The sequence below is a fragment of the Lontra canadensis genome, unplaced genomic scaffold, assembly GCF_010015895.1.
Source record: "Lontra canadensis isolate GAN:19392208 unplaced genomic scaffold, GSC_riverotter_1.0 scaffold105, whole genome shotgun sequence".
NCBI lineage: Eukaryota > Metazoa > Chordata > Mammalia > Carnivora > Mustelidae > Lontra > Lontra canadensis.
Genome location: NW_022631099.1, coordinates 2,699,776 through 2,727,730, shown reverse-complemented (window position 1 = coordinate 2,727,730; position 27,955 = coordinate 2,699,776). Strand labels below are relative to the sequence as shown.

Sequence of the window (27,955 nt, the reverse complement as noted above, 5' to 3'; positions counted from 1 at the left end):
CTAGACCATGGCGCTGCATAGTACCAGCCATTGGCTGCTTTATTGAGCACCAGATTTTCAGCACGAGTCACCATAGGAGGAAGGTTTCCGTCAACCAGAGTCTGGCCCGTAGGCAGAGACTCGGCAGGCCGAGGTATTGGTATGTGTAGAAATGGGTACAGGGGCTTGAGGAGCAGCCGAGGCTGACTAGGCCAATCTTCCTTGAAGGAGTCAAGGTAAGTGTCGTTCCAGCCCCACAGTGCTGGGGAGGGTCCGTCCACAGGCGAGGGCTTGGAGAGGCGGACACGATGTCTTCAGGGATGCGGCCCTGCTTGCCACATCAGAGACACAGAAAGGTTAGCAGCCGCTAGTACCCAGGACTTCAGAGCCAGAGAGGAGCCCCCTTCTGCAGAGCGGGAGACTGAGGCTCAGAGCGAGGGATTGCTTTGCCAAAGTCACACCAGAAGGAAGGAGGGGAACAGAGCTAGAACCTGGGCCCAGCTCCCCTTCCCTTGGCTTTAGGCTACCATGGAGATGACCCACGTTGCCAAGATCTTTGGGACTGGGCTTCAGAAAGTCTCCCCCAAGACCAGCCTGAAGATGGCGCTATACAGAAGGTAAGCCAGTCTAGTGGGAGGCCATCGGCCTCAGCCCTGGAACCAGGGAGGCCTCACGCATCCTGAGCACCTCCCCAGAGGGGAAGGAAGGGCTTCTTGTAGGAAATCCCACAGAGCCAGGTCAAGAGCCCAGAAGCCCAGCCAGGAACACACCTGCAGTGGCCAAAGATGGCATCCCATAGGCTTTATAGAGCAGATCAAGAAGCTGCTGCTTCTCATCCTCCGGGAGGAAACTGGACTTCGCCGCGTTGATGTTCTAGAAGGGCCAGAATGGCAAATAATGTGAAACCAGAGAGCATGGAAGGAAGCCTTGACAGTCTAGTGATGAGCCATCCTCTTCAATGAGCATGGCCAATGATTAAGCTCACAGTGGGGAAGGACGTGTCCCATGTCACCTGGCAGCAAGTGCCAGAGCACAGACCATGGGGTTCAGTGCTCTTAAAGTGCCATGACATGACACAGGGATGAGAGAAGGAAGCTGGAGAAACTGGAGACCGGGCAGGATATGCGGGGCCAGAGAGATCCCCGCAGGGACAGATTTGGGGTATCAGCCCCTGAAATTAAGGGCTCAGCCTGGGATCTATGAATGGCTGGAAAAGTGCGTGCAGAATTTTATAGCCGAGCACACCATTCTGGGAAGAGAGGTGACAGCTTTTAATGGATTCTTTGCAGGCACTCGACCCAAGCAAAGGCTGAAAAAACCTGGTCCTTGATCAGTGTGCCAGCCCGAGACCTTGTCCCTAGAAGGCACCTAACTCTAGGACCAGCATGGGTTGGCCTGGTGAGGCAAACACTTCATCTCCAGAGGCCCTGGGGCCTGGCCAAGACCTGAAGGCCTCACACGCTCCCAGGGCCAAGGGTCAAGGCCGCCAGAGTGCACGCCCACTCACCAGTCTCTTGAACTCCTCTTCGGTGAAGCCCATGCTCTGTTGGGTCATCTGGTAATCCGTTTCCAGGGTGGACTTGAAGATGAGTGGGTCATCTGTGTTGAGTGAGTAGTTCGCCTGGTCCCGTCTGAACCTGGATGCAGGGGTGAGGGGGAGAGGGAAGAGCCGCCCGTACTCTTACGTGAACGGTGCCTGCCGCCAAGAGCCCGCAGCCCCCTACGACCTGGAAGAGCTGCTTGCCGTACAGGGGAAGGAAGTTGGGAGAACTCCGCTGACCTGTCCGAAAGCACAGAACTAACCTCTCCAGACTCGAGCCCACCCAGGCGGGCCAGAGCCGGGCAAAGGCAGAAGAGGAACAGGTAGAGTGGGGGCCTAGGGAGGCCAAACAAGCAGCACGCCCTCCAGCTACCACCGTCCCCAGCCTTCGCCTTCACTGCCAACATTCTGGGAGAGTCGGCCGTACCCCCTTCACCCTTAATCCCACGAAGATCGACTTTTCAACCACGCCCCACGGAAAGGGCTCCTGGCAGCCCCAGGTCCCCGTCTCCTTACACCCAGAGGGCCTTCCCTCGCTCTGCCCCCAGCTTCTGTAGAATTTTACACTGTCGACTGTTCTTAAAACCCTTTTTCTTGATTTCTCGGACCAGTCTCCTGGGTCTGTCCCTTCAGTGTCACTGTCCTGGGTTCTCTCCTTGGCCCTCTCGTACCACCATCTCCTGAGGCTGTCGCTTCAACAATCGAATCTGTGCAGCTGATTCATGCACCTGTCTCCAGCCCACAGGCTGTGTGTCCGTGCGCCTGCAAGAGCCTCCCCTCGGACACTCTGCCGGTACCACGCACTCCCCTGTCCTGAAGCAGACCTCAGGACCTCCTTGTAAGAAGAACATCAGAGCCCAAGATCCTGCCGTTACGCTTGGCTTGACCGTGGTCGCCCCCTGTTCCTGCCGCCTTATCCTGTGTCAGGAAAGGGTGGTTTTGCCCTCCTGAGGCCTGATGCGGCTCCCAGGGCTCAGCCACAGAACAGCTAGAGGAAGGACCAAGGTCTCTAGTGAGATGCTAGGTTAGGAGCAGGGACCACGTGACCCGGAAAGACTCCTCTCCCAGATGCCCAGGAGGCAGGGTCTGGAGTGTGGAAGCCCCCCTCCCACTCAGGGCAGCAGGGCACTCTGCCATGACTGCTCCGTGACAGGCCCCCCCCCCCGAGTTCTGCTATTTAGGACCTGGGCTCCCTCAGTCATGTCACGGCACATCGAGCTTTGCCCTCATCTTACAGATGAGGACAGCAGCACCTGCTTCCCAAGGACTCGAAGAGATTTCCTAGCAAGAGGCCCCGCCTGGGCCAGGACCCAGTCCCTCCACTTCCTTCCCACCCTCGGCTTTCCTGGTACAAAACTGAATGGGCCCCAGGGACCGGGCCTCACCGAACCACTGCGTGCTCCGTGTCTGACTTCCAGGCGCCTGTGAGGTAGCTGGACCAGGGGCACACCTGGAAGAGCAGGTGGGTGGCTGGCCCACGTGTCCCCGCAAGCCACGCCACCCCCCACCCCACCTCATAAGCCCCTCGGGCTGGAGCCACACCGGCCTCCCAGCCGCCGAGTCCCATGACTTCCATCCTGCCACCTCTGCCAGCTGGCGGCTCTGAGGCCCACTGCCCACTCCTGCCGCGCTGGCCTGGCTCCTGGCACTCCCGGTGCCCTCCTGGCTTCCCAGCTGTCCTCCCACCGCCTGGCCGCCCACCTCGAAGTGCATGTTCTCCTGCAGCAGCCTGGTGTAAAGGGCCTCGTCCTCCAGCGTGTGGTAGCCGTGGCCCAGCCTCTCCGTCTTGAGCGTGTCCACAGCCTGCGGAGAAGCGGAGTGGAACCCAGGACGGGGTAGGGGGGAAGCGGGCGGAAGGCCCCCAGGCCAGCCCAACCTCCTCACCTCTCTCACCACCTCCGCAGAGCCCACCTCCCCCGCGTGCACGGTGCGGTGAATGCCGCTTCTCACAGCTTCCTGCAAGGGTGACGGGCGGTCAGGGATGGCCTTGGGGAGGCCCCGTGGGCGCAGCCCCTGCCACACTTCAGCTCCCCGTTTCGGCAGGCTCAAGCCAGGCCCTTCTTCAGTTAGCTGACCTGCTTCAGGACGGGGAAGCCGGGGTTTCGGTTTGTGTGATCCTAATTTAAGCCACAGCTGCCATTTACTAGACGGTGACCGTGGGTCAGTCACCGTATGAAAGCGCTCGGCTACGTCACCTAATCTCCACGAAGACTCTAATACCTATTTTACAAGAGGAGAAACCGGCCCAGGAAAGTAACAGGATGGTGATCAGAAAGGAAGAGGGGAGCCAGGCTCTGAGTCAGGGCGGTGAGGCTCCAGAGCTCTGGCCCCAGAGCCCTCGCTCCAGGCCCGGGGACGGAGCGCGTCGTCGTGAGGCTTTGAATGCTCGCTCCGACTCGGTCATCCCAACAGGTGGGACAGCAGCCCCAAGAAGGGACAGTCTCACCCAAGGTCACACGGCAAATGACAGGCAGAAACAGGCTCCCACATAGGAGTGTCCACACCGGGTGGGAGCTTCTGCTTATACCAAATTCCCAGTTTCTAGCACCCCCGAGACCCCACCACGGCGCACTGGAGCATGGAGGTGGCCCCAGCCTCCCCTGTCCACGTGACCCCCTCCCTCCTCCTGTGGCTTCCCCGGTGCCAGCCCATCCCTGCCTCCTTCCCCGGGTGCCTACCTCGAAGGCCTTCATGTGTCCCGGGAAGAGGCTGCTTCCCTGGATGGTCTCATCCCCAGCCAGGTCCACGGCCACCACGGTCTGGTGCCGGTACTTCTTACACAACTCCACCACCTCCGGGGACCAGCCTGCGGGCAACACGCCTCTGCTGGTGGCACCGAGAAGTCCCCCTGCTCCCCATCCCCCAGCCCAAGCCTAGCTCTTCACCGCCTCACGATGCCATGGCCTGACCCCATTTGGCAGAGGAGGAGACAGAGGCCCCCCGCGATTTCACAGAGAAGCCCAGAACCGCACTCGTCGTACTGCTGACCTGCTCTGGCCTCTTAACTAACCAAGTCCTCACAAGGAGTTTAAAAACAACCAGTCGCAGGCTCTGGAGCCAGAGGGCTGCATGTGCACGTGCGCGCCCGACGCCGTCCCGACCGAGGGGCAGGAGGCCGCCCCTCTCAGCCTCAGCCCCACGCCCAGCCCAGGAGGCTCGGCAACGGCAGCCCGGCCCCACAGGCTGCCACGGGGACCACGGAAGCCCACGCAAGTCCCTCTCCACATGCGGGCCCGTCGGTGGGCGGGAACCCCTTGGCTCGCACTGCCCGCTGGAGCAGAGACTGAGCAGAGACGGTCACCGGCTGTGACGCAGCTACAGTCCCAGGAGGTGAAGGGACGTGTCCAAAGTCACACCTTGGTGCTCTGCACATCATGGAAGCTGGAGCTCTAGACGCCTGACCAGCGTCCCTCACGAGGGAGACCCTTGGAGGCCCTAGACGGCAGACCTGTCTGTCCACAAGGCCTGTGGCCCACACAGGACGAGGCCTGGCCCCCAGGGTCTCAAGGGAGGACCGTGGGCTCATCAGAACCTGGCTTAGATGGTTTTTTCCTATTATTCAGGTTCCTGTGTTTTTTTGCTTCCTAAATGCAGGTCACATGGCTGGCAGGCCCGGTCTGCCCAGGGAGGAGGTCTCTCTGCTAGGAAGAGGTCTGAGCCTTCCCACGGGAGCAGGCACCGGTGAGGTCCTGCCGATGGGCTCCACAAATACCATGGGGTTGGGGGCATGTGGGGACCAGACGTGGATCCAGTGCCAGGCTTGGGGGGCGCGGGGGGGCGTGTCAGAGCAGTGGCCGGGGGCAGGGCTGAGGGGTACTCACAGGGCTGGTGCCGCAAACAGCACAAGATGGACCGCACCTTCACCCCGAAGTCTTGCTCTCCCTTCTGCAGGCTCTGGCTCACCAAGGCCACCACCTCATCCGGGGTGAGGTCGCCCCTGTGTGGAGAGAGGAGCAGGGATGGGCCAGAGATAAAGGAAGGTCTGAAGGACAGCCCTGGGACAGGGACATGGCAGGTGGTTGGGGGAAGAGAAAGATGACTCTTGGAGAAGCAGCTCCAGCCACTGCTAACCTACAGGCTCTGGGGAAAGACCTGGCCCCCAGCCCTGACACAACCCCCAACTTCCTGCTTGCGTGGGCACTTCCAGACTGGAAGGTGTGTGGGGTGATGAGTTCAGGCACAGTCCTACCCCATGGACGGGGGGTGCTGCTAAGCCCTCCAGGTCTGATTCCCACGCATCCACAGCTGTCAGAGTCCTGGCTGGAAGGGGGCAAGGAAGTCGGCTGATGGCACTCAGAGCTCTCTGGGGTCCAGACAGTGGGCAGGAATAGGCCACACTCGTTTCAGTGACAACGTTAGAACAGGACACATAGAAGTCCCTAGACAAGGGGGTTACTATTCCTAGATTGTGGGCCTGTGTCCGGGGCAGGGAAACATAGCCAGACACTTTTACCAAAGGTCAAAATTTTTAAAAATTAGCCCAGGTGAGGGATAGGAACCATGTCTCTTGCAAAAGAGTTAAACCCATCTTTCTGAGGCCACAGATAGGACCAGGGAGCAAGAGTAGGTCCAGGGCTCCCACAAGTCGGGCCGCCCCAGCAGGTATCACTTACTCGGGCTGGTTCCAGGGGATTGGCTCCACTTTGGAATTAGCCAGCAGGTGCGGGCTGTAGCGTACCTCCACGTACACCACACCCTCCTCGGCCTTCATCTCCACGAACTCATAGGCAATCCTTTGAATGGCCTCTCGGCAGCCCCTGGGAAGGGAAGAGAGGGGTTGGGGACAACCTTCCCCAAGTCTCTTGGGAGCTCCAGGAGCAACAGGGCTGTTCCCAACCCATGGCAGCTCAAATCCACTTCTGGCCCCCAGCCCCAAGTTCTGGTAGCTGTTGGAGAAGATCCTAGAAACAAGGCAGGGCCTGTCAGTTCTACCTCCAAACTACATGCCATTTCTTGTCCCCTCCACCCAGGTTCTAACCACCTCCTAAATAGATCTCCATGTCTACAGGCTTGCCCCTCCAACTCCGTTTCCCACACAGCAGCTAGAGCAATCTTTTTAACATGTGAATCAAACATGCGCCCCTCCACTCTGAACCCTCATGGCTTCCACAAGGCCTGCAGACTCAGGCCCCTGTCACTCTCTCCAGACCTTCCTTCTCACTCATTCTATGAGGCCACCAGAGCCTTCCTTCTGTCCCAGGTACAGTCAGGCCTGTTCCCAGGTCGGGGCCTCCATACTCGCAGATCCCCCAGCTGGCAGGGCTCTTCCCCGGACCTTCCTATACTCCTCGTCTCCATTTGGATCCCGTTCCAGCCCGGCCTCCTCAGAGCGCCCATCCCTGACCACCTGGCCTCCGAAGGGCTCCTCCGCCGCTCTCTACCTGTACCCCTGGGCTTGAACAGTGTTTTACCCCCACTTGGCGTGATTCTCTCACTGCTTATCAGTCAATTTCCATCTCTCCTACTAGAGTGTAGACTCCATGAGACGGGGTCCTGCCCTCAGTCGTGTCATGGCTGGGACCCCTCAGCCCAGGACGGAGCCCAGGATGTAATGGCCACTCAGATGTTTGCTGGCTGATGGGCGCAGGTCAGCAGGGGAGAGAGACGAGAGAACACGGGCACCACACACAAACAAAGACAAGTGGGATTGCATCAGACACAAAAGCATACAGCAAGGGGAGCCTTCAACAGAGTGAAAAGGCAACTACAGAGTGGACGAAAATACCTGCAGATCCAATCTGACGAGCGGCTAATACCAAAGGAACTTCCAGCCCCCAATGGCAAAAATGCCACATCATCGGATTAAAAATCAGCAAAGGACCCGAATAAACATTTCTCAAAAGGCATACAAATGGCCAACAGCTTCGTGGAAAGGTGCATTTCCCTGGTGCCATCACCAGGGAAATGCAAATCGGAACCACAAGGACAGATCACCCCACACCTGTTAGTGTGCTACAGTCACCAAGTGTCGCTGAGGACAGATGGGAACAGGGACCCCCTGTGCATGCTGGCAGGAATGCAAATTGGTGCAGCCACCATGGAGAACAGTGAGCAGTCTCCTCAAGAAACGTTTTAAAAAGTTACCATACGATCCCGAAGTCCTACTTCCGGATCTTTATCCAAAGGAAATGAAGTCAGTATCTCAGATATCTGTACCACGTCGTTCACTGCCGTATTATCCACAACAGCCAAGATGTGGCTACAACCTAAAGGTCCGTCGACAGATGAATGGATAAAGAAAACATCACAGACACACACACACACACACACACACACACACACACACAGAGAAATATCATTCAGCCTCAAGGGAGTTCTGCCATTTGCAGCACGGATGAACCCGGAGGACGTCACTCTAAGTGAGATCAACCAGACGCAGAAAAACAAATCTTGCGCCATCTTGCATGTGGAACCTAAAATAGCCCAATCATAAAAGCAGAAAGTAGAACAGTAGTTGTCAGGGCAGCTTGAACGGGGGAAGCGGGAAGTGGGAGAGGTCGGTCAAAAGGTACAAAGTTTCAGTTCTACAAGTGGAGTTTGGTTCTGGAGATGGAATGTGCAACATGGGGATTACAGTTAACAATACTGTAGCATTCTGGGCGCCTGGGTGGCTCAGTCGTTAAGTGTCTGCCTTGGGCTCAGGTCATGATCTCAGGGTCCTGGGATCAAGCCCCGCATCGGGCTCTCTGCTCAGCAGGGAGCCTGCTTCCCCCTCTCTCTGCCTGCCTCTCTGCCTACTTGCAATCTCTCTCTCTGTCAAATAAATAAATAAAAATTAAAGAAAAATACGGTAGCATATACTTGAGATTTGCTAGGAGGGTAGATTGTAAGTGTTCTCTCACACACACACACACACACACACACACACACACACGCAGCCAAAGCCGACAGTAATTATCTGCAGTGATGGATATGTTAACTTAGCTGGGCTGTGGTGATCATTTCACAGTATACATGTATATCAAAACACCTTAAACACATAATTTCTACTTATCAATTATACCCTAATAAAACTAAAATGAGAGAGGGGAAAGGACACAGACGGACAGATCCAGAGGGTACCCTGGGGTGGGGGAGAAACCCAGGACTCCTGAATCCTGGTTCCCACACTTACCTGTTACAGGACTCTGGTTAGTCCCCCCGACACTTACAGCAAATGTTACTGTGAGGACAAAGATGCTGAGCTTCCTGAAACTCACTTAGGCCAGTGCTCCGAGTCGGAGAGACAGACCCTTGAAGTATTTTAGTTGTTGAGTGTTGGCTCTAGAAGCAAGGCACACATCAACCTGCCAGGGCCACGCTAAGTGGTATCAAGTGACCATGAGCTGGACCTAGCTGGAAGTTTCCACCTTGAAGGGTGAATACAGAATGGTCACCCGAATGTGGGATGTGCGTGCAAAGGGCCTTAGGGAAACTGGCCACGCCCAGGAGAAGGGTCACTGGAAGCACCATGCTTTTGAGGATAAGAATGAGCAGCTGCTGCCTTCCCTGGCCTGGATCTGGGACCTCAGGCCTGCTGCAGGGGAGCCGGCCTCCCAGGAAGAGGGTGCCCGACCTTCCCCAGAGCAGTGGCACACATTCACTGCACAGTGACCAGCACTAGGGATACAGCAAACAAGGTAGACAAAATCCCTGTCCTCCCGGAGCCTACAGTTAAGCACAAGAGACAGGTAAGTAAGTGAAACACACTTAGGTAGGTTAGGTGTGAAATGGTCTATGGAGACACATAAAACAGGGGAGGGGACTACGAGTTTCAATGGAACCATCAGGGAAGGCCTCACTGAAAAAGGAACACTTGAGCAGACCTGAGAAGGAGGAGAGGAAGCTAGCCACAGGTCATCTACAGGGAACAGCATTCCAGGCAGAGGGAACAGCATGCACAGAGGACCTGAGGTTGGGAGTGTGTTTGTTGCCCCAGGTGCCACAGGAGGCCCATGCTGTGGGAGAGAAGTGAGCAGAAGGATAAGGGCAGAAGATAAGGGCTCTCATCAGACACCTGTCTGATGGTGGATGGTGGCAAGGGCACAGTATGGACATTAGTCTTACGGGCAGAGCCCCAAAGGCCAAGCAACTCAGAAAGAGATGATGCCAAACAGCCTGGTCATCTTGGGCCTTCAGGGAGCTGGGCATCTTCTGTCTTGTGGCCAGAGGGACAGGAGCTGCCTTGGGGGAGACATGGGAGAGGTGCCTCAGCCTGTACCAAAGCCCCACCGGTGTGTATGTTCTGGGGAGGGAGTGTCCGGGGAGATAGGATGGGTGTCTCCAGGGAGGCGTGTTTGTGTGTGTGTGTGTGTGTGTGTGTGTGTGCGCGCGTGCACGTGCCTCTGCTTACCAGGGCCAGGGATGGGGACAGGCGGTGTTTTCCAGGCTGACTCCAAAAGCTTCCAGCAAGCAGCCTGGACACACATCTTCCTTCTGCGGAACTCCTCCTACCTGTCCTGCCACTTATCCAGCCAAGGGCCTCCATCTGCCTCGCAGACCTTCACCAGTCATCCAATAACCCCTACTTGGCATATGCTCCAAACCTTCCCTCCGGTCTAGCCCTCCGGACTACATTACACCTTCTCTATCCCAAAGCCTGGACCATGCTTCCTCCTCCAGGCAGCTTTCCCTAACTGCTCCCTGTCCATTTGCCTCTTCCCCTTCCTGAGCTCTGGCAGCAGACTGCAGAGGCCTGCCTCATGTCAGGAAGCTCAAGGTGGCCTCCGGGTGGGATCTGGGCCTCACCCCTTCCAGCTGTGTGGTCCTGGGCAAGCGCCTACCCTCCCCTGAGCTTTCGTTCCCTCCTCTGCAAACGAGGAGTGTGTCCACCTGGCGGGACCACCGACAACTACGAAAACTACAGTTCTGAGTGCTGCAAGCACAGTCTTCCAGACCTAAGATACACTGCTATGAAAAGATGGAAAGAACAAAAGGGACTATAAAAACAGCTGTGCCTGGCTGTCCATAAAGGTAGCAACCGTTTTCATGGCAAGGGGGAGCTTAGTGAGGAAAGTTCTATGTCCATTCCAAACTTCAGCCCCGGGAGGTAGACAGGATCACAAGCCCCATGGTCTGGATGAGGGAACAGAGGCCCAGAGAGGATAAATCTGCCCAAGGTCACAGTTATTTCATGAAAGATTCAGGCACTAGAATGCCAGCTCTTGACCACACTCTCACTTTCCTATAGAAGTTGAAGAACTTTCTAGACATTATACCCACTTTCCAGAAGGGAAAATCAAGGCCTGGAGAGAGTCGCACAAGTACATACAAGGATAAGCTGCAGAACCGGGGCTTCCGAGCACCTTTTCCCACCCCACAGTGGGAGGCGCGGGCAGCAGGTGGCAGGCACAGCCGGGGCGGGGCTGGGGGGCTGACTCACACGATGGCGGGCATGTAGTAGTTAAACTTGGCCAGGAAGCTCGGGAGGCTGAGCGGCTTGTCCATGCCAATGATGTCCCGCAGCTCCTCTGCTGTCTCAGCGGGGAGGGTAATCCCCCTCTTCCTGGGAACAAAGCAGTGAGGGCCGTGGCTGCCGACTCCTGACTCCTCCCGGGGACCAGAGCAGGCAAGCTGGGGACCTCTTCCTCCAACTCCTCCCATTGAACAGATGGGAAAACAGAGGCCTGGGGCATATAGAACCCAGGCTGGAATCCTTCCAGCACCCCTCCCCCCACCAAGTCCCCAAGGTCATGACCAGCCAGGGAATCTCAAGGGGGACACCGGCGGTTGAAGTCCATACGCATACACGTACATACGCACACTCGCACGCTCACATGCGCGCCCCTGGCGCCTGGGAACAGGGCAGCGGCTAGGGCAAGCCCATAGTTTCCTCCTCAGCCCCGGAGTGGGTAGAGCCAGCTGGTCCCCGGCCAGGTCAGAGGTTATCAGGGCCATAGCTGCAGCACCACAATGCCCGGGGCAGGGGCCGGACTTCCCACCTCCGCCCTCCATCCTGCCGGCCTGCACAGGGGAGAGGCCTGCCCAGCCCGCGAGCTGGGAGAGGGTCCAGCGGAGACTCCCAGGAATGCGTGCACTGGCCACCTTCCTCCGAGCATCTCTCCTCTCTGCCTACAGACCCCGGCGTGGGGCCAGCCCACAGCCGCCCCTCCGCCCAGGGGCTCCTCCTCCCTGCCAGGGGCAGCAAGGGTGAGCCAGGCCTGCCTCGCCCACCACAACTCTCAGGTCACCCCGGCCTCACCCCGTTTTCCCACTTTGAAGACGAAAGGAGCAGGCAAAGAACACCAGACATCCAAGAAATGCTTCCGCCACGAAGGGACAAGACAGGAGACAGGAGGAAATTCCAAGGAAACAACGCAGGGAACAGAAGAAAATTTAAAACCCTTACAGCGGAGCATCTCCGGGACCAGAGAAGAGCTTCTTCCCCGGAAACAAGACACCCCTCTCAGTAAGGGGACCCTGAGAGGAAGAGAGCGCTCCCGCAAATCTAAATGAATACGGGCCGATCATCAGGATGTAATAAAATGAATGGAAAATACAGCGGAGAAACTCCTCCAGCAAGTAGAACAAAAGAAGATTTAAAAAAAAAAAAAAAGAGGAGCAAACAATTAAGGAAATGAGGTGATTAAATCCGGTTCAAGCATCGGGTTATCCGCAAAGCAAGAACAGAGGATGGAAGGGAGGGTTTGCCAGGGACACTGGGGGGCCTCAGTCCCTAAAATACTATGAGCTTCCCGACATAAATGCATGTCCCCCGAGCCCCCGACGCAGGCCCTCCTCCCCTGCTGGGGGTCCCAATCCCTAGGAGTGCCCCCCTCAGCGTGCAGTCAGCCCCCTTCCCCACAACACGTGCTTGGTCCTCTGGACACGCTATGTGTGAGGCCCCTGACAGTCTTCCTCCAGCTCCCTCGACCCCCGCTTCCTGATGGGGCCCTTCCTCCTGACCGTTCCTACAGACCCTCCCTTTTACACACCTGCCCACACAAGCTCCTCCCCTTTCATGGTTCTCAGCCAGAAGTCTCTACTTCCATACACCACCACTTGAGGGCTTATGATGTCCTGGGCACTGGACAGATAGCAGTGACCAAGACAGACCCAGGTGTCTGACCACCCTCCCCCCCAATCTCATGCCACCTCCCCCTCCCCCGCCCTATGATCCATGTTTCCAAATATAGCTCCACCATCCCCCCACCCAGCTGCCCAACCCGGGGCAGGGGCCTCCCCAAGGCTCCTCTGCCTTGCCCACTGACCAGCCAGTCACATCTCACTTATTTTACTCCCTGAAGGCCCATTATGCCTACCCTCTCCAGTCTCTCTCCTCGTCAGCCACCAAGAAATCTTTGACCACACAGAGTGGTCTGGGAAGGCTGGTTAGAGGAGGGGACATTTAAGCAGAATTAGAAGGAACAGAAGGGGTTCCAGGCCTAAGCTGGGAGAGGAGGCAAGGGAAGGGCAGCTGGAGTTCAGAGTGGGGTCAGTGGTAGGTGAAGAGCCAGAGGGCAGGCAGAGCCTAGTGGAAGCTTCGTAGAAGTTCAGGCCTGATCCCCAAAGCACGGGGAAACCACTGAAGGATTTCAAGCAGCGGACTGGTGTGAAGAGATTTAAGAGCTCCTTCTGGCTGCCATGTGGGTATCAGATCTGAGAGCTACTGCAGCAGTCCTAGCAGGAAACAAATAGCACGAGACACTCTTTGGGATCTCACAAGGGACTGGGCCTCCAGAAGCTGCTCAGGCCAAGCTGTAATGCTCTGGTCTGGGGCCCAAAGTTGAGGCAAAAAGGAGTTAATCCTAGGGCCCTGGGTCCTCCGGCCACCCACAGCCACTTGCCAGCAGAGGCTCTGGGGATGACCAAGTTTGGTCATCAGATGATCCTTATACTCCCAGTTAGCCATGCCTCAGCCAGTCCTCTTCCTGCCATGGTGGGGGATGTGCCTACCAGGAGCCTGGCCACAGAGCCCAGCGAGCAGGAAGAGCCAGGCTCCGGACTTCCAAGTCCATCCCCTTGCCCTTTGTGCCAAATCACCCAGGGGCAGAGCCATCCCATCCAAGGACCTCCTCATCCTTTTCAGTAACACAGATAGCTACGGTACAGAGAAGAAGAAAGGAGATAATTTACATGCCCAGGGTCACACAGCAAACCCCAAAGCCTGATGGACTGGTTCTGAATCCCAGCTGGGTTCCTTAAAGGCTGCGTGGCCTTGGAAGAGTTACTCAACCTCTCTGTGTTTACCAAGTCTGGCAGGGTTGAGGAGCCTCCAGTGTGGATTAAGGAGAGGTCAGAGAGGCAACCCAGGCTTTGCTGGTCTTTAAGGGCTGTCAATGGACCTTGGCTTTGACTCAGAGTCAGCTGGGAGTGTGGGAGGGTTAGAGCTGGCGAGTGACTGGTCAGACTAGGTTTTAAGACAGGTGTTCTGACTCTAGTACTGCAGAGACAGGAAATAGGGGAGGCCAGAGTGGCTGCCAGGACACCAGCCAGGAAGCCATTGCCATTGCCTAGGTGAGGGATGCTGGTGGCTCAGGCCAGGCTGGTCAAGGGAGGAAAGTGGGGCCAGATTCAGAATGTGCTGTGGCAAAAGAGCAGACAGGCTCATGAAGGAGACAGAGAGAGAGGTAGAAGTCCCGGAGAGGACAGAATCACAGAAGCTAAGGGGAGAAGGAAGTAAGAACATAGTCAGCGGAGGCCCAAATCACAGAGGCAGAAGACAGGCCACTGGATTTGGCCAGAGGGATAGAAGGGCTTCCTTCTTTCTCTCAGCCCACCACCACCGGGAAGTCCTCCAGTGTGTTTATGGGCTTCCATAGCCAAGTCTGACCAACTCCCAGACTCCCTGCCTGCTGTCCTCGAGCTTGGATTCCAGCTGGCACCCATAACACCCCTGCCCCATGGGCCCACCGAGGCACCTCGACTGCTCCCGAGATGCCAAGCTGTGGGGGAAAACAGAAGATCCGACCAGCCTGCCCACGGGGGCGGTTCCTCTCCCTCCTCCCTCCACCCTGCCCTGGACTCTGGCCTTCTTGCTCCACTAGTAAGTGCTCTCTGACCCCTTAATGAGTACTCAGTAGGCAGTCCCAACCTGGTGCTTGATATCCCACCCAACTCATAACCCACTCATCTGGGGCAATGGCTGGCACCTGGCATGGGCAAAGGACGGGCAGAGATAAGCCAAGCAGCTTCACCCCCGCTTAGCCAGAGCCCTAGCTTATCGTTAAGACTATCAATAAGTGCCCGGAGCTAAGTGGTTTCGGGGCACTGCTTCCTCGAAGCCTCTCGCTGGCAGGAGTAATGGTCAGGGGCGTGGACTCGGGCTCACCCCGTGCTCCCTAGGTCCGTCCCCTCACCCATCACGGCTCAGTGTCCTCCTCCCAAAAATGGGGCCACGACAGTACCACCTCGCAGGTTGTCATGAGGACTCAGCACATGGGCCCTGATGCAGCGCCTCGGGGAGCACAGTAAATGCTGACAAATGGGAGGGGTCTGTGAAAGCAGGAGAAGGTGGAGAAAAGTGTTCTTGGCAGAACTCTGCCTCAGGAAGTTGGAAGAGATGCTCCGGGGAACTGGGGACAGACACCCCAGCCTCACCAGTTCTCTGGAGCAGCGGTGTCTGGAGAACTCGGGGGACCAGGGCTTACGGAGCTGAGTGTCCGCATCTGGGTCTGGAGCGGAAGTGCTCCGGGCAATGAGAGAGGCAGACTCCTTCCAGCTCCAAATGAAAGGAGTGTCCAGCAAACAGGTGGGGGCACAGTCTGTGAAGGGAGGGGTGGGGAGCAGCAGGGGCCCCCCTCTTCTAGGTCAGTTCTGGAGGGAGGCCCTGTTCCTCCCCCTCAAGCTAGAGGCCAAGGTCACAGTGAGGAAACAGTGTGCCCATATTTAAATTCAGACCCTCTGACCTCTAAAGTCCCTGCTGTTAAACAGTGGACCCAAGAGAGGGTCCACCATGAGCCCTTGAAGTGGGGAGGGAGCGGCAGGCACCCCTCCCTGGGGGCCCCGGTGACCCTCCTGCCCATGTGATCCGAGGCAGGAGGCAAAGCCTTACTTAGAAGGTGAAGATGGGCCCCAGAGGAGGGGCTGCCTGTCCACATTCCCCAGTAGGCGACTGCCCTGGTGACACAGGGAAAGCCTTGGAGAGGAGAGGGCCCTGGGTCAGTTCTAGACTCTGTTTATTGTTGCCTTGGCCTCCGGCAACTGTCTTCGCTTTTCTGAGCCCCTGGCTCTCCTCAGTGAGATGCGGATAGCAGCACCGTCCTCCTCTGCGGAGGGATTAAATTTGCTGACTCAAGGAGGGCACTCAGCCCGGCAGCCGGGCACTAGGAGATGCTTAGCAAATGGTCCCGGCGTCCCATGCGGGGCCATCACCTCTGCCACAGCCTCTCTGCGGAGTCCGAACACAGTGACTGCTTCAGCCCTGGGAACTGCCTCCTCTCGTGTGTGTGTGTTTGTGGGGGTATGTGTGCGTACATGCATGCACTCAAGCACCTGCAGATAAGGTAGGGCAAGCTCCTCCTGTTCCCTTGGCATCAGGAGGACAAGAGTCAGAATCAGGGAAAGCAGAAGCCTTGGGCTGTGGGTCTCTGGCTCAGAGCTGAGGGGCCGCCATTTCTCCACAGACCACCTTCTTCCGACCAGGGGGCCAGCTCCATTCCATGGGGATACAGGAAGGAATGACAACCCTGGAATTTTCCAGAAGCCTCTAGGTTGAGCTATGTAGCACCCCCCACCCAACGTCCCCAGATGCTGGGGAGGAAAGTCTCTTCCCTGTGGACTTACCTGCCATAGTATAAGATGGTTTCAGGCTTGATGGCTCCATCCAGATGGACGTGCAGTTCCACCTGCAAGGGGGCAGGGAGAGGAAAAAAGGAGGGGGGGCGAGAACAAACACCCATGAATGTCAGCAGGACTGCAATAACCATGAGTCCCCCTGACCGGACACTTGCCACAGATGCTCCACTAAGCTCTGAATATACAGCATTTTGTTTCCTCCTCATCTGTTGGCGGTGGGGTGGGGGGGGGGGATGTTAACAGTCATCTCTAGCTCTTTCACGGTTAAGACCACAGAGGCTCAACCACAGTTGAGTCTCAGGGAGGTTAAGTAATTTGACCGAGTTCACACCACAAGCCATTGAGGCAGGAACCCCACACAGTTCCGCTGTTCTTCACCACGGCTGGTAAATGGCAGAACCAGAACCCTAGCCCAAGCCCAAGGCCAGTGCCCTTACACCCAAGGCCAGCCCAAGGCCAGCCCAAGGCCAGCCACAGAGCCCCAGCTACCGGGCCGGGCCGGCAGAGTCTGCTCTCCGCCCACTAAGCAAAATCCAACTCTAACACAAAGTGTTGAGTGCAGACTTCCTGGGCCTGTGACTACCCCACAGCGGGTTTCAAACACCCAGACTCTGTTTTCCAAAGTTGGTGTTACACAAGCCCTGTTATCAGGAATCAACAGGCGCAACACAGGATCTTTCCGTGCTCCAGAAAGGGTCCTGGATACTTGGCCATCCTGGGGATCGTTCCCTACGCGCGTAGGGCCCCGCAAACAATGCTTGGTGCACAACACCAGGAGGTTAAGGACACAGGCTTTGGAGACAGCCCATCTCCGGACTCCCAGCTCCACCCCTTGGCCCGCTGTGTGATCTCAGCCAGGACACTTGATCTCTCAGACCCTCTGTTTCCTCAACTGCAAAACAACAGAGTATTTCTGCCTCCCTGTCCGAGAACAACAACCGTTAAGGATTAAAGACAACAATAACAACACACCGCGTAGGTAGACAAGGGTGATTTATAAGTCCGCCTCTCAGCCAGGCCATCTCCCAGGAGCTGGGAACCACAACAGGGTCTGGGAGACACATGGAAGGGGACTTTCCCTGGGCCAGGAGGAGACCTAGAAACTCCACTGACATCTGCCAGGTTGGGGTTTTCCCTGGAATTTGGGGACCTGGATGAGAAAGTCGCTGCCCTGGCGAGGGAGGGAACTATAGGCCCACTGAGGCTGGCAGGCACAGAGCTGCTTAACCTGCCTCCAAGCAGGAGGTCCGAGTAACCAGACCGCTCAGGACATCACCCAGCCTGCAAAAGACCTAGCAACACTCCCCGCCGGGCGCAGAAGCAAGGGAGCTGTTGGATTCCCTGACAAAACAAGTTCAATGCCCACTAAGCTAAACGTTCGTTATGTTCTCAAAAAACATTCAGCATTGGGAACAGTGAAGTTTCCAGCCCAGGGATCTGCCAAGGAGTTGTGTGATCTTGGACAGGGGCCCTCCCCTCTCTGAGCCTGCAGGGTTTGTTGTTCTAAACCCACACACACAGCACACCGCCCTACTGAGGATATGGCCAGAGAGGGAGGATACTCTGGGGTTACATCTGGAATCCTGGCTCCTCCACTCACTCCCTGGTGGCCTAGAGAAAGTGACTTCACTTTTGGTGCCTCGGCATCCTCATGGATCCAACAGGGAGGAGATGATGCCTTCCTCCTAGGGCTTTGTGAGGCTTGACCACATTCACACATGTAGTGTGCGAGCCCAGCACTTAGCACACAGCAAATACTAAAACGGCATCCGTGAAGAGGCCAGAATTCACCAAACTGCCAAGTGCTAGGGATAGAGAGCAAAGCTCAGGGCACAGAGTCCCACTTCTGTGATGCTTATGGTCCCACCAGGGAAGAGGCAGTACATAAACGTGACAGATATACAGTCACAAGCCTACAAAAGGGCTAACAAACAAAAGACCTCGCCCAGCTCAAGGGCCAACAATGGCTTCCCAGAGAAAACAGAGCTTGAGCCAAGATCCAAAAGATGAAGAGGAACCAACCAGGCAAAGGCAGGCCAAGGAGGAAGGCAGGAAGAGCATTCCAGGAAGGAGCAATAGCACGTGCAAAGGCCATGTGGTGGGTGAACCCATGGTACAGGGGAGGAACTGAAACCCGGCTCTGAGAAGGGAGGGATCGTGAGTCTGGACAGGCTGCGGGGTCACTGAGGCCACAAGGAGTCATTTTAGCTGAGAGCACAGAGAAGCCACGACAGGGTTTGAAGCCAGCTAGAGGGCGAGGCGGACTCAGAGCAAAGCAGCAGGAGGCTACTGCGGTCCAGTTTATGAGAGAGGATGGTGCTCTGGACCAGGGTGACAAGACAGATATGGAAAAACGGAGTAGGGGTACAGAAAAAAAGGGGTCAAGGAGGAAGCCCCAGGTCAGGCCTGAGTGGGGTGGGTAGTGATTCCCATACTCTGGACACTACCTAGGAAGAAGCCCAAGTGCTAAGGAGGAAGGAAAGACAGGGGTGAGGGGAGAGGGACATGGTCAGTTTGATCTTAGGGATGTTTGGCTGGGACACCTTTGAGCCTTCCAAATGTAAAAGGACAGACCCGATGCATGGGAAGTTCTAGCGCGGCCAGACACCAGGCTGGCAATGCCGGTAGGAATACGGACAGCTGCAGCCAAGCCCTTGAACAGGCTCACCTGGGGAGAGTGGGTCAAGGAAGGGGTGGGGGAGGAAGCCTCCAGAAGCACCAGCACCCAGTGGCTCTGCAGGAGAGGGGGAGCCCAGAGAGGAGCCGTCAGACGGGCAGGAGGGAAACCAGGAGGAGGGTGTGTAGAAGGCAAGGGGCGGTCTGATTGCAAGGGGTGGTGGCAATGCACTGGGTCAGTGAGATGGTAGCCTCCCAAACAGGTCTGCTTCCGAATCCCCAGAACCTGTATTACTCCCGTGGTGGGGAAAAAAGAGAGAGAGAGAGAGAGAGAAGTAGTTTAAGGACTTGAGGAGTGTATCCTGGGTTATCTGGATAATGCAATTAACCACCTCCTTATAAGGGAGGCAGAGTTTTGAGCGAGAAACTCATAGAAGAGGCCTCAGCAAGCTGAGCTTGGAGGCAGACGGGAGCTGTGTGGTCACCAGCCAAGGATGGCCCCGAGCCACCTGAAGCCGGAGGAGGCAACAAACAGATCTCTCAGAGGACGTGGGACCCTACCAACGACACCTTGATGTTGGACTTCTGACCTCTAGGATGGGGAGAAGATTAGGTTGTTCTAAGCTACGGGTGTGCATGAGGTAATTCGTTACAGCAGCTACATGAAAGGAACATGGTTAGGTCCGGCCAGAGGTCAAGCAAGAGAACAGACACATATCCCTGGGGCCAAGGCCACAGGGCACTGGGCCCAGAGGAGAGGTGCTTAGCCCTGGCTGACGGTGAGGAACGCCTGGGAAGCTTTGGAAAGTCGCCTACGCCTGGGCCCACCCTGGTCCGCGACGTCACAGTCCTTCGGCCTGGGCCTGAGCATGGGGTTGTTGCTGGTTTTCAACACGCAAAGCCAAGGTTGAGAACCACTATCCTATGGGGAGTGCTCCAGAGGCCAGAGGGGGCAAATCCATGCTGGAATGGAATAAGAAATAAGTAGAGGTAATAAAATGGAGAAAGTGCCGATTCTCCATTTCAGAATTTCACCCCTGGAGGGGAAGAAAGGGCCGGAGAAAGGACTAGAGGCAGATGGGGGTGAAGAGAATGGTTTCTCTGGGCGGTGGGAGTGACTGGGGCAGGTTGCAAGGCCGTGGGCGAAGAGGGGTTACAGGAGACAATGACAGAGAAGGGACAAATCAGGAGGTGCTAGGAGGAGGAGCTGACAGAGGGAAAGGGGGGAGGACAGAGAAGTGGAGAAACTTGGGTCAGAAGCAGGGAGGGAACTGGCTTGATATGGAGAGAGAGGTTCATGGGGAGATAGGTCGCCACAGAAAGTCAGCGGGTGTTAGGCAGGGAGTGGTCACAGGTCACAGTTAAGGGGACCCACTGAAGGGTTTTGGATCAGGAGGCACCATGTAAAAGCTCTTTCTGGCTGCCTTACCCTAAGTAGGGGAGAGGGAAGCAAGAACAGAAAACAGGGCTGCTCAGTAGTGAGGACAAGAGATAAGCACCCATGGGGAGTACCTGCCCGCAGCTCCAGACGCAGGAGGTGCTCCCCAGTGCAGCAGAGCAAGGGAAGAGGGGCTCAGAGAGCCAGCCGGGAAGCAGGAAGCGAGAGTACCCCCGGGGACAGCGAAAGGAGAGCCTGCTGCCCCATCATGCCCCACCATGCCCTACAGGTCCCCCCCACTCCTGGGGCTTCCTGGGAAGCTGCCTGGACACATTTCAGGGGAGAAGCAGAGGCAACAACCACCCTTAGGTAGCTCAACCTCAGGCAAGCCTCCCATGGATCTTTCTGGAAAATAGCCACTACCCATGAAGACATCTGTCTGCACCCCCCAGGTGACAATGGGGTGTAAGCTCAGACTGAGTGGGAACCCTGCTCTGCTGTCCCCATTCAGGGAAAAAGAACAGCAGTGTCCTCTGATTATTGAGTATCTACTGTGTGCTGGACCACATACAGACATGAACGGATTCCATCCTCACGACAGTGAAGGCAGAACTTGACGACCATTCTTCAGAGGGGAAAGCTGACTCAAAGAAGGATCTAGGAGCACAAAGGCAGGCAGGGACGGAGTCAGCATTTGAACCCAGGTCTGAGTCCCAGCGCTCTTACTACGCTTTACCAGCAGGCCCAGCCTCAGAGAGGCTGTCAGGAACCATTCAGCAGTACCAGCAGCTACTTCTAGTTACCAGGTCCTTTACCTCAATTAATCTTGACCCCGAGGCAAGGTGCATGTTAGCCCTGGGCTGCAGACTGGGGGTTGGGGGGGTGGGCATGGGGATGATAAACTCGTAGGAACTTGGCCGCCTGCCCTGTGCTGCCCAGGCTGATTGCCGCAGAGCTGGCTTAGAACCCCAGTCTCTCTACCTCTAAGCCCAAGTCCTGCCCAGGGGCCACACCCCTACCCTGTGCCCAGCCTCGTGACCTCTCTGGAGGGGAGTCTCACCGCTACTCCCCTGCACTTGCTCTCCAGCAGGCTGACTTGGCAAGCACCTCACAGAGCTGCAGGAAATCCCAGAGAGGAGTAGGAAACATCCCCAGTGACCAAATATTTCCTAAGCCCCACTAGGTGCTGGGCACACTGGGGAGGGGGTGGGCGAACATGTTAAGTCTTGCTCTCAGGAGATGCCAGCCAGCCAGTCAGCCAAGACCTGGGGAGGTACAATTCACACACCCGAGGTGTCAGGGGGCAGATCCAGGGCAAGGTCACAGGTCATGAACTCCTGGGCCAGACACTATGAGATGGAATTCCCACTCCTAACTGGGAGGCTGTATGTCTTCAAGGCACGCCCGAGTCAAACTCCTTCTTCCCAGGCTTCCCCCAACCAACCATCTGGTTCTGTTTTCAAAACGCTGACTTTTTAAATTCATTTACCGTGGCTATCTCCCTAGGAGTTTCCTCAAAGTGGGGTCATTATGCTGCATCTTTGGGGCTTAGGACCATGCCCAGCACAGCCAAAAGTGCTCAGTACACATCAAATGACCAAGAGCTGTCTTAGATCAGCAGTGCTGTGTCCTCTCCCCAGGGCAAGGAAAGGACTGACCAGCGCCCCTGGGCCTGGAAGAGAAGCCCCCAGAACCCAGAACCCAGATGAGCCGCAGGTGCCCTCCCTCCTCCAGCCAGCCAGCCTCTCTTTCCCTAGCCCGGCTCTTGGCAGTGAGCTGCGTGGTGCCAGGGGTCAGTGCCTGCAGAGAGGTAAAGCCAGGAGACAGAGCTGCCCTGCGTTGACATATTGTTTCGGTCACACTTCCTCTAGGAGGTCCTCCCCTCAGCCTCATCTGAGCTCCCACAGCTCAGAGGTTCAGTAATGAAGCCGCCCAGTGTTGGTGCCTCCTGCCATCTGGGGGCCTGACTGAGCTCTCGGTTGCTGCTGGGAGCCTCCCCACCGGAGGTGTCAGAGCAGGGAGGGCGGGTCTTCAGCCAGGGCCACATCTTATGGAGAAACAGCCTAGGAACCCCCAACACAGCTATCCCCAGCTATCCAGAAGGAGACACAGAGAAATTAAGGAATGAGCCTCAGGCCAGACTAGTAAGTACCAACAGCCGGAAGCTGCTGGAGTCAAAACCAGAGCTCGTAAACCCACAATCCACTCCCTTCATCCTGCTATCAGTGCTGAGTCAATGCTGGGAAAAGTCTAAAGGGGACGGAGAACAGTGACAAGGTAATGATGGACAGCGGCCAGCACTGGTGTGCCGCACCCCTCCCCGGCCTGGAGACGAACTGGATTCCCATTGTAAAGATGGGAAAACTCGTGTTCTGTCCCCATGGTCACAAGGACCCCAAGGCTTGTGTTTTCCCTCACCTTGCTCCTCTGGGGCCTCAGAACCCTAAGGGGTGAGAATGAGCCTGCCCCCCAAACTCTGAGTACATATAGGCTTGAACCTCACTGTGGCCCCCTAGCTTACTCTTTTCCCCAGTCCAAAGCCAGTCACAGTGCTCCCTTCCTTGCCCCAGGAGGGCAACCCCAAGGATCACTGGATAGGGAGACACATTCCTCCAAGCTCACAGGGCCCCTCACCATCCAGGCCAGGCCAACCCCAAGGTCGGATGCAGAATCAGGAGCATGGTCAGCCTCCCCTACCTCACTGTGTGACCATGTGTCCCCTCTCTGGTCCTTGATTCCTCTGTCAAACAAAAGGCTTCCTTGAAACCCAGTCTCATTCATTCCCTTCCCTCCAAAGTGCCCTGTGAGTTATAATGGGTAAGGCAAGCTCCTTGAGGGGCTTTTTAAAAACAGGTGGCTCCGGGAACCTGGGTGGCTCAGTTGGTTAAGCGTCTGCCTTCGGCTCAGGTCATGATCCCAGGGTCCTGGGATCGAGCCCCGCATCAGGTTTCCTCCTGGGCAGGGAGTCTGTTTCTTCCTCTACACCTCCCTCTAACTCATGCTCCCTCACTCTGAAATAAATAAAATCTTCAAATAGTAAGTAAAAAATAAATAAAAACAGGTGGTTCTTTGCTAACCAAAAAGCACAGAAGGCCAAAGCCATGCTAACGGTGGGCTCTTCGGTGGCTTTTGCGGCAGGAAGTCAAGAGTAAGAAAGACTATGGGGGTAGGAGGCTTCCCAGAGGGCCCCAGTTGGTGGGGGAGGGGGGCGCACTATAATCCCAGTGGGAGGAACAGCACCCTTAAGGGCTTGCTGCCTGCCAGCCAGGGGCTTCACGAGTGCCACTCAGCACAATGTCCCCAGGAACCCATGGCCTGATTTAAAAAAATTTTTTTTAAGACTTTATTTGAGAGAGGTAGAGAGAGAGCACAAGTAGGCAGAGCAGCAGGCAAAGGGAGAGGGAGAAGCAGGCTCCCCACTGAGCAGGGAGCCTGATTTGAGGCCCGATCCCAGGACCCTGAGATCATGACCTGAGCTGAAAGCAGATGTTTAACCAACTGAGCTACCCAGGCGCCCCATGGCCTTGGATTTAATCAACTCATTTTTATACAGAAGGAAGTGGAGTTTCAGAGAAATGTCCACCTGACTCTGTGGCTGCCAAACAGAGAGGTGGGGACCTACCCGCCAGTCTATCTGAGGCCCAAGGTGACTCTGAGTCCACCCCTTGCCCCAAAGTGGGACCGGCCAAATGGCAAGGGAGTGGACAGTATCTATTTCGGTTTTAGGTAGAAATGGTGTAGCTCTGCTTTTCTGGCTGTGGGACTTTGGAAAGTTCCTTCCCCCGTCTGAGCCATTTCCTCCTATAGAAGGGAAGAGGAGCCATCTTAGAGTGACACTGTGAGCATTAAATGAGTATATGCAAATCAGTTAGAACAGCGCCTGGTACGGAGCAAACATTCAAAAAGGAGAAAGAAAAAATGATGTGGGCAGGGTGCCTGGCTGGCTCAGTCAGTAGAGCATGCGACTCTTAATCTCAGTTGTGAGTTTAAGCCCCAAGCTGGGCATAGAGCCTACTTAAATTTACGTGAGAGACTTAGCCCCAGTTCTCTGCGTCAGGGAGGGACAGCGTAGAAACTGTGCTCTTCCAGCCTGGGCCGGCTCACTGGCTGTTCTACAGCTTTGAGATGCTCATTTTGTGTGACCTTGGGCAAGTCCAAGGATCTCAGTTTCCTGGTCTGTTAAAGGGGGAGGAAGAGATCTACCTTGTCCAGTTGTTCGGAGGACTGGGATGTAAATGATGGAAGGTGCCAGAAATTACAGTTATTACAGAAACAGGCATGTGATCAGCATGTCCTACATGACAAAGAACTCCTGAACAGCACGCGATTTCCAGCCTTGCCTCATGTAGAAATAGAATGATAAGGGCCACCCCTCCACCTCCTGGGTACCTCCTCCAATGCCCAACAGGTGCTCAGAAAGCATCTGTTAGAATAACACAGTCAAACCAGGGAGGCAGCCACCTAGGGCCTTGCTACTCCAAGTGTGGTCTGTGGTCCAGCAGTGTCAGCATTGCCCATGAGCCTGTTAGAAGGGAACATCTCAAGTCCAACCCCAAACCTCTCAATTCAGTATCTGAATGTTAACAAGGCACTCAGGTGACTTGAGTACCCATTGAAGTTTACAAAGCACAGCCTTGCTCTGCCTTCTTAAAGCTGGCAGGGTCCCGGGCCTCACCTAGTAGTAGGCAAGGGAAGCCAAACAGCCCAGCAGAGGCTCCTGTCCCGGAGGCCCCCACGAGGGGCATGAGCACCTCCACTCCACGGGCTTCTGCAAAGGCAGAAAGCTGGAAAGCTGGCTCCGGGATGTTTGAAGCCAGCTCGCCTGGGCTCAACCCCAGTTTGGCTGTTTCCCCACTGTCATTAATCTCTCTGTGCCTCTATTCATCTGTATAATGGGATGATAACAAGGGTTATCACAGGGTCCTTGCTAGAATCAAATGAATTAATGAAAGTAACGAGTTCAGAACAGTACCCGGCACAGAAGAATAACAACTTAATGTGCTCCAGCTACTAATACCAGTTCTCATTAGGCTCTGCCCCACCCACGGGAAGGCAGGGAGCTGGCTCTGGTCTCAGTGGCTGAGACACACTCACTTTTGCTTCTCCTGCCAGCTCAGGCACGTTTCCTCCTTGCGTTATAAAATTTAATCACATCTCCTCTACACAGTGGAGAACACTCGCCTTCCCTCTCAAACATCCCTTGGTGTCCTTCTGGACACCTCCCGACCAAGCAGGTGGGGCCCATTTCCCAGGTGTGGAAACTGAGGCCCAGAGAGGGGAAATAACCTGCCAGCCTCAATCAGGTAGGATTGGGTGAGACCCCAAAATGGTAAAATAGTCCTGCCCTCGATGGGCTGTGACAAGTGTTGCAAGGGCGGACTGGGTGCATATAGTAAGTTCTACAGAAGCATTGCCTCTCACTAATCCCTGAATTCCAACTTCACTTCCAGTCAAGGGACTTTGTCTACTGTCTCAGGATTCACATCAGGGGAACCACCTTCCCAAGGGCAGGGGGAATCCAAAAGCATTTTTTAAAAAGGAGAAAAAAAAAAAAAAACACTTCACAAGGAAAGAAGCTCCAGTGATGGAACATCCAGGCAAAGCATAGAGGCGCGGGGTGGGGTCTGGCAGGAGGTCTCCCCAGCTCACAACAAATGGCACGGGTAGCTGAGCCTATGGTGGGGGCAGCAGCAGTGGGGCCTGGGCCATACCTCCTCCAGGGCTGCCCACCCAACCCCACACCCCCGCACTCCCATACACACATGCGATTCTCACCGACACTTGTGATACCTGCCATCATCACTCACACCTCTTTTTCGGAGCGGTAAGTTGAGTCTGATTACAGCTCACTCCTTCCCGTGACCCCCCACAGCAGTCTCAAATCCTGCTAGCTGACTCACTCTGCTGGACAGACCCCTGGACCCCTCCCCTCCCCGGTAGACTGAATCTCAGTGCTCCAAAGCCGGCCAAATGGGCCCAGACCCTCCCTGATGCAGCCTCTCCCAAGAGGCCACAGCTGGTGGGAGGAGGAGGACCACGGAGTTATCCCTTGAGGCCAGTGGCTGTGGCCCGGCCCCGAATGAACCTAAGGTCCACTCAGCCCCTAGCAGGGAGAGAGGGGCGCCCTGATCCCCTCCCTCCGCTCTACCGCGTGGTCCTCCTGTCCGGCACATCCACAGACCTGAGCTCCTTGGCTCACAAAACCATCACAGTGCTGGACTGTAAAGCTGTTTCCACAACACTTGAGGTGCCTATGGATGTAGACACTGGGCCCCATTTTATAGCCAAGGTCCAAAAAGTCAAGCCCCCTGCCTAGTCTCCCACAGCTACCCAGTGCTGGCGGGATCCCAGGCCCATTTGACAGGTAGTGAAACTGAGACTCCGAGAGGCCAAATCAGGGGCAGAAGCAGAGCGCGGAAGCCAGTCGGGGGCGCCTTGGGGTTCGGGACCCTCCCTGCTTCATTGTTTCTCATTAAACTGCCCGGCAGCAGCGAGGGCCTGAGCTGAGGGGAGGAAGCGCCTGCAGGGGCCCCGGTTCGCTCCCGGGCTGTGGACGCCCCTCAGCCCTCCAGCCAGACCAGAAGCCAGACCCCCCGGACCCCGAGTCCCGTCCGAGCTCACTTTGGGCTTGTCGAAGGCGGGCGTCTGGGTCATGGTGCCAAGATTGCGCCCCTGCGCCGCTCCCTCCGCGGGTCGGTGTTCACTCCACGGACCTGCCCGGACTGCTGCGCGCCACGATCCTCTTAAGTGGGCCCGGCCCCGCCCCCGCCCCGCCCCGCCCCGCCCCGCCCCGCAGGGTTCCTTCCCCTCCCCGAAGCCCCCGCCCCGCCCGGGCCCCGCCCCGCCCCGAACCCCGCCTCGCGGACCAGGGATGTGCATTTCCTGGAAATCCTGGCCTGGCTTGGGACAAGTCCGAGTTGCCCCGACTCAGGCCCACCCGAAATCGCCGGCTCCGGGACGCAGGGCTGGATCCACCTGTGGGCTCAGGCTCCAGCCGCCTGGCCCGCTCTGCCTTCCGCCTGGCCCCTTGAGCAACAGTCAAGCTACCGCCCAGGCGCCTGCAGCGTGCCAGGCCGGAGCTGGGCTGGAAGCAGGGGAACGGTGAGCGTCACAGACCTCGTGGGGCTTGCACTTTACTGGGCGAGACACACGCTCATCACATAAACGCACAACATAAATGTATAGTTAGAGGGTTTAATGCGGACCAGCCGTAGCTTGCAGGTCGGGGGAGGGTTTTCTGAGCTTCCTAGGTGAGGGGGTTTGGGTGGGTGGGAGTGGGGTGGAAGAGGGCAGCCCAGGGGGAGATGACATTCTCCGTGAGACTCCGCAGAGCTGGGGAAAGGCGAGGAGAGGGAGGCGTAGCAAACATCCTCCTAGGCATTTACCCGCAGAGAAACCTACTTGTGTGCAGTCAGAGAACTTTTCGAGGATGTTCACGCCAGCACTGTTCCTAACAACAAAAACATCGGAAACACTCCCAAATGCCCGTTCACAGGGAGTGAGCAAATAAACCGGATTATTCACTCCATAGACTGTTACACAACGGTGGAATTGATGGACTTCGCGGGCAGAGAGGGGCTAGATCTCGGCAACAATATTGCATGAAAAAAGTTGCAGAAAACTGTATATGCTATGGCGCAACTTTTAGAACGTACCATAAAAGCAAAACCAAAAACATGCATGTTTAGATACATGCATGGGTAGAAGAAACTTTTAAAGGGAAAGAT

General features: G+C 56.3%; 1 protein-coding gene across 1 annotated transcript; it reads right to left on the bottom strand.

The window, feature by feature from the left end:
• Positions 1 to 187: 187 nt before the first annotated feature.
• Positions 188 to 26,927, bottom strand: ADA (adenosine deaminase). Its single transcript, XM_032838562.1, has 12 exons — positions 26,850 to 26,927; positions 16,223 to 16,284; positions 10,881 to 11,003; positions 6,133 to 6,276; positions 5,341 to 5,456; positions 4,198 to 4,325; positions 3,404 to 3,475; positions 3,221 to 3,322; positions 2,905 to 2,969; positions 1,487 to 1,616; positions 750 to 852; positions 188 to 307 (listed from the first exon to the last, which is right to left on the bottom strand). The coding sequence occupies exons 1-12, from the start codon at positions 26,880 to 26,882 to the stop codon at positions 294 to 296; spliced, it is 1,092 nt and encodes a 363-aa protein (XP_032694453.1). The 5' UTR covers positions 26,883 to 26,927; the 3' UTR covers positions 188 to 293.
• Between the last annotated feature and the right edge of the window lie 1,028 nt (positions 26,928 to 27,955).

Bases quoted from the DNA above. Each gene is read 5' to 3' on its own strand.
- ADA (XM_032838562.1), bottom strand. From the start codon at position 26,882: ATGACCCAGACGCCCGCCTTCGACAAGCCCAAA. The intron at 4,326-5,340 runs GTGAGTACCCCT...TGTTGCCCGCAG, and splicing joins CTGTTTGCGGCACCAGCCCT to GCTGGTCCCCGGAGGTGGTG. The intron at 2,970-3,220 runs GTGGGCGGCCAG...CTGCTCTTCCAG, and splicing joins AGGAGAACATGCACTTCGAG to GTGTGCCCCTGGTCCAGCTA.